Here is a 10,655-nt window from a genome sequence, read left to right on the forward strand (position 1 = left end):
TAACAATCAACAAATCTCAGTCATACAACAAACAGATCAAATTCCACAATCAATTACTAGTCAATTAAACATAAGAAAGTCAGGCAGAGGAAAGAAACCACCTATATGGATGAAAGATTTTGTGTCATTAACTGCACAATAGAATGAACCATATGCAATATCAAAGTACTTAACCAATGAACACTTAAGTCCTACATATCAAGCCTACTTAACAGAAACCTCAAATACTACTGAACCAACTCTATATTCTGAAGCTATAAAGGATCCTAAGTGGATAGATGCTATGAAGGCTGAGATTGAAGCCCTTCAAAATAATCACACATAGGACATAGTAACTCTGCCTAAAGGTAAGACTCCTATAGTTTGTAAGTGGATATACAAAATCAAATATAAGGCATCTGGTGAAATAGAAAGATTTAAAGCTAGACTAGTAGCTAAGGGATTCAGTCAAAAGGAAGGGATAGATTATCAAGAAACCTTCTCTCCAGTTATCAAAATGAAAACTGTCATAACTATATTAGCTATAGCTGCTACAAAACACTGGCATATATATCAAATGGATGTATATAATACATTCTTACAGGGAGATTTATTAGACGAGATATATATGGATTTGCCCCAAGGATTCACAAGTCAGGGGGAGAATAAAGTATGCAGACTTGTCAAATCCTTATATGGATTGAAACAAGCTCCTAAGCAATGGAATGCTAAACTAACAGAAGCTCTTCTAAAGTCTCAATTTCAGCAAAGTCAATATGATCAGTCCTTGTTCTTTAAGAAAACTGCAGAAGGTATCACAATGGTACTAATATATGTAGATGACATGCTTATAACTAATGATTCCCTGAAATTAATAAAGGAAACTAAATCACATCTACAACAATCCTTTAAGATGAAAGACCTAGGGGAATTAAAGTATTTTCTAGGTATAGAATTTGCTAGATCAAAACAAGGAATTCTCATGCACCAGAGAAAAATATGCACTAGAATTGATTTAGTTCAAAAACTACAGTAAAAGCATAGAATTTTTTTAATTTAAACAAATTTTACTTTAAAATTCTTAATGTTGATTTAGCCCAATATAATATTGCTATAGGTAAGAGAATTTTGGACAATTTATTAAAAGTTATAAATGACAATTTTTTGTCTACTAAAACACTAACGTAGGGGAAGTCTTGGTAATACTTTACCCAAATTAAAAGTGAATATATCTTTAGTGCGCAGATTATAATTAGGATAGTGTATAATTAGTTTTGGTTTGTTCTTTAGCAAAATAGTAGTAGTTTAATTAGGCTATAGCTTTTCTTTTCAAAGTTTCAAGTCAACGCGAGGAAAATATATAACGTGAAATCTGGGTTTTTTAAAAAAAGGAATTCTAAATAGTTCTAGATCCATGTTTACTGCGTATATTAGTGTTTCTTGGATCTGGAAAGGTATTGTCAACTCTAAGTTGTGTGAGCATAAGCTAATGTCATTTCCAAATTCCAACTCATCAAGAAGAAAATAATCGAAATCTAACATCAGCATAAATTTGTTTAATCCTTAAAAACAACCACGTGTGTTTTTTTTTCATTGATTTTCTAATGTTTGATTCCGCAATTCGTAGGATGCACAACGTGTAATTAATGCAGAGCAGAACTTCTAGGATAATTAAATCAAAAGTTACCTAAAGTCATAAGCTTGAATGTTATAGTATAAACATGCTGTATAGATTACCTTGCTAAGTTCTAATTAATCATTACATTTTGCTGGACTTACTATGTATGTTATATTTAATTGCAAAGATCCCATCTTGAATTCCCTATTTTCGGCCGTAGAAAAGGCAAGAATAGCACATTAATTATCTAGCAGCGTAATTAAGCATCATATTAACGAGGCTTTGCCATGCAAGATTTCAGATCTTATTAATTACTTCCAATATAAGTATCAAACCTTCACTGCATGTGGAAACTGAAGCTATGTCAGAGTTTTAAAGTCAGCGAAGAAATAGCTTGACAGTCCAATCCTCGTTATCAAAGAGAAATAGCTTGTTGCTAGCTCAAGTAGTGGCGGACCCAGAATTTTTATCAAGCGGGTTCAAAATATAAAAAAATAAATGTACAAAGACGTAAAAAAAAAATTATTAAAAAGGTGTAATTTTCTTTCCTAAATTGTGTATATAAAGCTTTCCTAGTCTAAAAAAGAGAAATAAGAAACTTTCTTAAATGTATACATAGAAATTTTCCTATATTGTATGTGTATAGGGGAAAAAAGAGAGTGCTGTATGTAGGGTAAAAAAGAGTGCCCAAAATACAGGGCAGACTGGATAAGAACCTAGGCATTCTGGGGATGTTGAACCCATTTTGCCAATGGACCAGGCAGTGATGTTGTGCTAAGCGGGGTCAAGAACAGTTATATCATAGCATTTACTGGAAGAAAGATAAAATATACCTATATATACAGTGTTATTTTCCGACGAAGCGGGTTCAGATGAACCCTCTTGACCCCATGTGGGTCCGCCCCTGAGCTCAAGGTAATCTCTCCATCTTAATTATTTTATATAATAATGGTGTTTGATCGGGTCACAAAATTTGAAAAAGAAGAAAAAAATTTGACACACACTAAAATACACTTTGTGGCCGTAAACATAACAAATATACCTATAGCTGGTTATAAGAGCATGTCAGAATTTAAGGATAGCTGCGGAGCCAGTATTTCTTAAAAGGGGATTTAAACAAATGAAAAAAGAAAAGGTTATCATGTCTTACAATAACTTTTGAATCATTTTTGCTACTACACTAGAAAAGACTTCATTATGTAATGAGATTCAACAATTCAAATTTATATATAATTATTCTTACCCTGCTTGAGTAATACAATTTTTAGGCAAAAAAAATTAAGATGGAATTGGATCCCCTCCTTATCTATAGCTTCATTGTTTATTAAGGGTTAAATAAAAAATTTAAAGTTAAAAAGGACAACCAGGCACCCGTTAGAAAGCTTTTAATTTTTTGGACCAAACTAAACATAGGGAATACTTAGTAAATTAACCAACCGGCCAATCCCACCAAACAAAAAAGCAAAACAAAACAAAGAAGAGTACTCTACAGAATTAGGGTTGTTATTAAATGACAAAACATGGCGATGAACGAGAGGTTACCCTGGACAAGAGGCATATCAATGATTGCATATGGTTTCTTGCAACAGAGTCTCCAATAAAGGCGAGAGATTTATCTCTAACAAGTTCCAGAAATTGACGAGGATCAAATATTGGCAGCTCGCAATCATCTGGTTTCCATTTCCACTTCAAGAATCCAGTATCAGGCCTCCCATATTTCATGCAATTTTGATGTTCTTGAATTTGAAAGCACGTCATATTTGTATAGTAGGGCCCTTCTGGATTTGGTATCCATTCCCCTGAGAATAAGTCGCACTTTTTAATTGCTTGAGGCGCCACTGAATAATATGAGTCACTTTTCGTCAGATTAGTTTGTAGACTTTTCTCATCTTTTTCTGCTGATGATATTATGATTTTTTCCTGTTGTTCTTCTCTACTGGTCAAATATTCCTTTTTCTGCGATACGTTATCTTGAAGTGGTACTAAAGAAGAAGAAAGTACTTGTGAGAATTTATTAGGATAATAAATGGGGATGAGAGTGAACAAAATAGCGAGGGCAACGAATGGAGCAATCTTTGTCGCATTCTTCTTTCGTGTTTGTAGTTTTCCTAATGCAAGCTCAAGATCTTGGAAATTCATGGAGAAATTAAGAGAGTGAGAGAAGAAAGAAGAAATAGAGATGTGACTTGTGAGTGAAGAAGCATTAGCAAGAAAGAGAGCTTTAATTTAAAAGTTCTAATTAATGTGCATGTATTGCTAAATTTATTAACAAATAATGGCCATGTGTTGACTAAAAGTTACACCAGAATGGCCAAGGCAGAAAATTCGTACCTTCCTTCTAATTTTTTGTAATATCACATGTTTGTTATTTTAAAAGAGTTAAGTTTAAAGTTAAAGAATTTCTAAAATATAATTTTCTTATTAGACTAAAAGAAAGAGCATACTTTCTATTGGTCGAACAAATAGATCATACGGGATATTTTCCTCTTTAATTTTTGCTATTATTATTCCATTCTATTATGAAGCTATATATCAGTTTGAATTTGCCTTTTTAAGACAACTAGCAGGGATACAGGGCGGATATATGTTTATGCAAGCGGTGTCACCCGATATCGCTTCGCTGAAATTTTTTACAAAATTATATGTAAACAATGGTGTTAAAAAATAAGAATAAGATTACATCAAGTTGACACCATTGACAAACAATGGTGTCTTGGTCCAGCGGTCACATTGGTTCCTTGGCCTTCAATGGTCCTAGGTTCGATTCTGAACAGGTGTTAATACCAAAATTTATTTGCTTATACAACAACCCAGTAAAATCTCACAGAAAAATTTATATTTGAATGTGTTTTATTAAGACGATCTTGTTTTATTAATTAGTTCATAGGTTGGTGAAAGTCGTACCAACTAACTGTAAAAAAAATTCTCTCCGTACAGAATCACATTTACTTACTAACGGTAACAAAAAGCCCTCCTTCGGGTGACTGGGGCATACCCGCCGACTCATGGCGACACCGACCGGTACTGAACTGGCGCGTCCAATGAAGAACATAGCTCCCACAGTTGGGGTGACCGACCCCATAGAAGGAATTAGTCCAAAACTGGACTATGCAACAACTATTGCTGCACCAATGAAGCCAAAATCCAACGGGAGGAGACTTGGTGACCCTAATGTCAAAGCTAGGGTTACTACACACAATGGAATGGCAGCTGTAATTTTTAAAGTGAGCGATTACTACGGCGTTATGGCTGAGGAGTGCAAATACACAATCATTGGAAAGTTTTTAAGGAATAGACCTAACACCGAACGTATTCGATCGGTTTTTGCTGAAAAGGTATCTCTAAAAGGGGATTTTAAAATTGGTGCTTAAGATTTCAGAACTGTGTTCGTAGATGTCACTAACGATGAAGACTGCAAAACAGTTTGGTTCAAAAGATCTATTGAAATAGATGGAATGATTATGTGGCTCCAAAAATGTTTGCCCGACTTTAAACCGGAAGAGGATTCTCCGATAGTACCTATCTGGCTTTTGTTAGCGGGGCTTCCCTTCCACTGCCACACATGGAATTACGTCAAACAAGTTTTGGGACCTGTGGGGGTTCCTTTATCTATGGACATTGCTACAGACTACAGATCAGGCCGAGCATGGCTAAAGTAAGGGTAGAAGTCGATCTCACCAAACCATTGCTCCAATCAGTTTGGGTTGGTACTGAAGATGAAACTCAACCTTTAAAGGGACATACTCAGAAGCTAGAATACGAAGGTGTTCCTAAATACTGCAAGTTTTGTAAATTGTTGGGCCATTCATTAGTTCAATGCAGAATGTTTGAAAAGGAGAAAGAAAATGAAAAATTGAGTAAACAAATGGCACACCGGGATGCCAAAGCTATACTAGAGAACAATACCATAAAAGCAGCAGAGGGCAAATCAAAGAAAAATGATGGAAATATACCTACTCAAGAAGAAAACAACAATGAGAAAGGGGAATCAAGTGTAAAGCAAATAAATAGGGCTAATAAGTAGAGACTGAAGGCAGAAACAAAAACAAAAAAAAAAGAAGGGAGAATCAGGCTGCAATAGAGCAAGAACAAGGTAGGAAGGAAAAGGAAAAGAAAGAGAAGAAAAACCAAAAGAGAAAGGAACTCAGGAAATTGAAGGTTAAGAATATTACCAGTTTCAAAAATACTACAGACACGATCATTAAAGGAAAAGGTAAAGAAAAGACCAGGGATGAAGTAATTGAGGAAGTGGCAAACCAAACGACAATAGAGAGTGCTGGAAAAAATCAGGAAGAGTTCAATAAGGAGGAGAACAGCAAGATGGAAGAAAGTAACAAAAACGATGAGAAAAGAACTACATGCTCCAGTAACAGGCGGATAAAGGCGGGCTCCGTCAATCAGGGTGAAGATCAAGTGCCTTCTAAGAGTGAGGACCAAACTTTCCGGGAGAAAACCGATGTAGAACAAGTAGAAGAAAGTGCAATATCTCCAGAAACTACTTATCTAAAGGGAGGAGGAAATATAACCATCAAGCTAAAGATAGTCAAAAAAGAGACTTCCATCACAGAACACAAGGAGAGAAGAAGCGACAACAGTATGAATACTGACAAAAGGAAACAGAATGATAACATACCGCAAAAGCCAAAAAAATTCTTAGCCAAGCAGCCAATTGAATCAGAGGATGCAGTTAGCAGGGAAATAGACAGTATTACGCAAAGAGAAGGATTATCTCCTAGAGGTAGATCTACAACTAGAAATAAGAAGCAACACTTAGCCAGGGTAGCCTTTACTGGCGAGTTGAAAAAGAAGAAGAATGTGATTTAGCCTCTATAATTCCAATGATTAGTTCTATAAATTGGAATATAAGGGGAGTTAAATCAAAAAAAATCTTTTGAAAGACTGATTCAGCTTGTTAATTTGTATAAAGTTCAACTAGTGACTATTCAGGAGCCTTTTGTCAATTCGACCAAGCTGGAAAACTATAGGAGGAGACTTGGCTTTCCAAATTCAGCTGCTAACAAGAATGGAAGAATATGGTGCTTTTGGAATGATTCCATAGAAGCCTCCATACAATCCAATCATCACCAACAAATCACCTTTTCCATGAAGTGTCTACCCTCTGACACCAACTTTTGGTACACTGTCGTATATACCAAAACCAAAGCCAGGAGAAGGAAGAGACTCTGGAATAATCTAAGATACATTAGTGAGAGGGTTACAGGCACCTGGGCAATAACAGGTGATTTAAATAGCATCACAGCTCCTGAAGATAAGAAAGGAAGGAGACCTCACAAGGTAAGACATAGTTTAGATTTTATTGAATGTAACGATGATTGTGAAATTTTTTATGCAGGTTTCAATGGAGATATATTCACATGGGCAAATGGAAGAAATAAAAGGAAGGGAATCAACAAAAAATTGGATAGGGTCCTACTAAATGAATCATGGGCTGACATTATGGGAAATACAGCAGTTACTCACTTGGCTAGGAAAGGATCAGATCATAATGTGCTCCTCATCAAATGCACCACTGATAATAGTAACCATACCAAGTGTTACAAGTTTCTAAACTTTTGGACTTCTCAACCTGGTTTTGAGGAGATGGTGCGAAACGTATGGAACATGTCTTTTGAGGGCAATCCCATGAGAATCCTCCAAGAAAAGTTAAGAAAACTAGCCAAAGAACTTAGTTCATGGTCCAGGATTTCAAGAGGTGATATTTTTGAGAAGGTCAAAAATTTTGAACTACTTTTGACAGAACAAGAACTCACTATGGACATAGATCTCACTTACCAGAATAGACAAGAATTGAATAGAGTGTCTGCTGAATACACCAGATACCTGAGTATACAAGAGTGTATCCTTCTGCAAAAGGCTAAAATTCAATGGAGAAATGAAGGGGTCTCTTGCTCTAAATATTTCTTCAGTGTCATCAAACATAAGAGAAGGAGAAACTTCATCCACAGGATTCGAGACTCCACGGGAAATTGGATTGAAAATGGCAATAACATAGGGGAGGAAGCAATTCAATACTTTAATCATTTGTTTAACAAAGACGATCACAATCCAGTTTTTGCAGTTCTAAAACAAATTGACAAAGTGATCACTGAAAGAGACAACAACCTTTTGACAATGATTCCAGAAGAAGAAATGATTTTTAATACTATTATGGAGCTCAGCCCAGAGAGTGCTCCGGGCCCAAATGGGTATAATGGTTTCTTCTATCAAAATTGCTGGAACATTATTAAGACTGATATTGTTAATTTTGTGCAAAATTTCTTTAGAGGCAAAGGGCTTAGCAGGTTTTTCACTCACTCATGTCTTATTCTTATCCCTAAGGTTAAGGCTCCTGTGAATTTCTCTGAGATGAGACCTATCAGTCTTAGCAATGTCTCCAACAAGATCTTGTCAAAGATAGTTGCTTCTAGAATCAATAACTTCTTGCCTAAAATAATCTCTGAGAACTAGACAGGATTTATTAGTGGTAGAATGATCACTAAAAATGTCCTATTCATAAAATAAAGAAGGCCAATTCTAAAGGCAACAAGATTATCAAACTTGATATGGAAAAAGCATATGACAGTGTCTCTTTGGATTTTTTGACTGAAGTTCTAAGAAAGTTAGGTTTTTCAGAAGCATTTATTGATATTATTATGAGACTAGTGACTAATGCTTGGTATACTGTATTGATCAATGGTGTTAGAAAAGAATTTTTTTTCACTCTACAAGGGGTCTTAAACAGGGAGACCCCCTATCTCTTACTCTCTTTGTAATTACTGCAGAAATACTTTCCAAAATGTTGAATAATCTTTTTCTAAAAGGGAAGTTCATTGGCTTTAACATGCTAGCTAATGCTCCTCAAATTAATCATTTAGCATATGCTGATGATGTAGTTATTTTTATTCTTGGGACAGGAGTTCGTTGAAAATGATTATGAGAAAATTAAGAAGATATGAAATGGTGTCCGGTCAGAAGATAAATACTGAGAAAAGTTATTTTCTCACAGTCCCTCATAGTGACAGAAAGATCAGGAAGAACATAAAAAATATCATTTGTTTCAAACACAAGAACTTTCCCTTCACATGCTTAGGAGTGCCTATTTATATTAGGAGAAAAAAGATTTGTTATTTTGCTGACATAAATACTAAAATTCTGAAGAAAGCAGGCGGATGGCAGGGAAATCTACTGTCTTACAGAGGAAAGGCTATAATTATTCAAAAAATCCTTCAATCTCAAACTATGCACCTACTGGCAGCCATTGCACCTCTAAAAGCAGTTTTGAAACAGATTGAAAAATATTTGGCAGATTTCTTTTAGGGATACAGTGATGGAAAAAAGAAATATCACTGGGTGTCTTGGAAGAACCTCTGTTATCCTAAAGATGAAGGAGGAGCGGGCTTTCAAAGCCTAAATGATATCACAACATCCTTTGTCATGAAAAGGTGGTGGAGGCTCAGAACTCAAGATAACCTGTGATCAAAGTTCATGAAGGCAAAATACTGCAAGAGAACTAATAGTGTAGCAAGGAAATGGTCATCAGGTCAATCACAAAGCTAGAAGGAGATGATGGAGATCAAGAAGTGCAATGAACCTCATATGATCTGGAAAATCAATAATGGGGAATCTATGTTTTGGTGGGATAATTGGACTGGCATTGGTCAGCTTGCCCTTTTTAACTATGCTAGATTTAACTTGGGTAACATCCATGTAAAAGAATTCTTAAACTGGAACAACTGGAATAATTCTAAACTTCAGGAATTGCTTCCTCCTAACCTACACTATTACATCAATCAGATTCAAATTTTTGACCGAGGAAAGAATGACTAATATTTTTGGATGCCCAATCAAAATGGAGAATTTGGTTGTGTGTCAGCTAGAGAATCCACAAGGCAGAAGAGAAGTACTAATGATACCTTCAGGAATTTGGTATAAGAGACTCCCTTTTAAGATCTCTTTTTTAAATTGGAGAATCTTGAAGTACAGGCTTCCCATGGATGACTCTATTAATAGATTTGGACAACAAGTAGTTTCCAAATGCTCCTGTTTTGTTCCTGCTAGCAATGAATCATCCTTTCATCTATTTGTGCAAAGCCAATTTGCTACAAGGGTGTGGACATTCTATGCTAACTATATTGGAATCAGGTATAATGCTTGTCATCGTAAGAATCTCACGTGGAGCTGGTGGAGTCAGAATACTGGCAATAATATGCTTAACCTCGCTCTAAAGTTTGTTCCCTCTCTGGTTTGCTGGGAACTATGGAAAAGAAGGTGTGCTTCAAAGTATGGCCATGTGAATGTGTCACTAAGAAAAGGCATTCATGAAATCTTTCTATACCTGAAGATTGAATTAGAAAAGATTCCCGGCACTTGCCTCTGAACTCGAATTGGAATCAATTCTCTGAGATAGTGGAAAGGTTAAAGCCTAGTCTGACCAGTATCCCGGTCTATTGGTTAAAACCTCTTTCAACTAGATACAAACTGAATACTGATGGGAAGTTCTATGATCACTAATAGCAAGGCTAGAGTAGGAGGAGTACTTAGAGATCAGAGTGGTTCGATGGTTATGGCTTTCTCTGTCTCCATGATCTTTTGCTCTAATAATATGGCTGAGATTCAAGCAGCAAACTTTGGATTGCAATGGTGCATGGATAATAATTTCAACAAAATCATATTAGAATTGGACTCTAAGATAGTGGTTGACATGATCAAAGGGTCTAGTAAACCTTCCTGGAAGTTGCAATACTGGATCACTAGTATTCGGGACAAGATGGCGCATCTTAATGCTGAAGTTTCTCGCTGCTTCAGGGAAGCTAACATGACTGTTGATGCCATGAAAAAAATTTGTGTTATTCAAGATTCCTCCAGAATCTTCACAAATACTAATGAACTTCCTCGAGCTGCTAGAGGAAGTTATATTATGGATAGGACTAGTTTGCCAAATTTTAGAATTAGATCCCATAAAAAGGGTATAGGTTAAGGTCTTTGAATATATAAGGATTCTCGGGGAATAGAGAGTCCTAATTTGATCAGGGTACCTTTTTTGAGAGCTAATTTGTTT

At 35.7% G+C, this 10,655-nt stretch overlaps 1 protein-coding gene across 1 annotated transcript; it reads right to left on the reverse strand.

Moving 5' to 3' along the window:
* Window positions 1–3,103: 3,103 nt before the first annotated feature.
* LOC109238784 (protein trichome birefringence-like 20) lies at window positions 3,104–3,736 on the reverse strand. The gene has a single exon (XM_019405263.1). It carries the CDS (start codon window positions 3,734–3,736, stop codon window positions 3,104–3,106), a length of 633 nt encoding a protein of 210 aa, XP_019260808.1.
* Window positions 3,737–10,655: the final 6,919 nt, after the last annotated feature.

Source organism: Nicotiana attenuata, unplaced genomic scaffold, assembly GCF_001879085.1.
Source record: "Nicotiana attenuata strain UT unplaced genomic scaffold, NIATTr2, whole genome shotgun sequence".
Taxonomy (NCBI): Eukaryota; Viridiplantae; Streptophyta; class Magnoliopsida; order Solanales; family Solanaceae; genus Nicotiana; species Nicotiana attenuata.

Coding starts and splice junctions, on each gene's coding strand:
- LOC109238784 (XM_019405263.1), bottom strand. CDS start 3,736: ATGAATTTCCAAGATCTTGAGCTTGCATTAGGAAAACTACAAACACGA.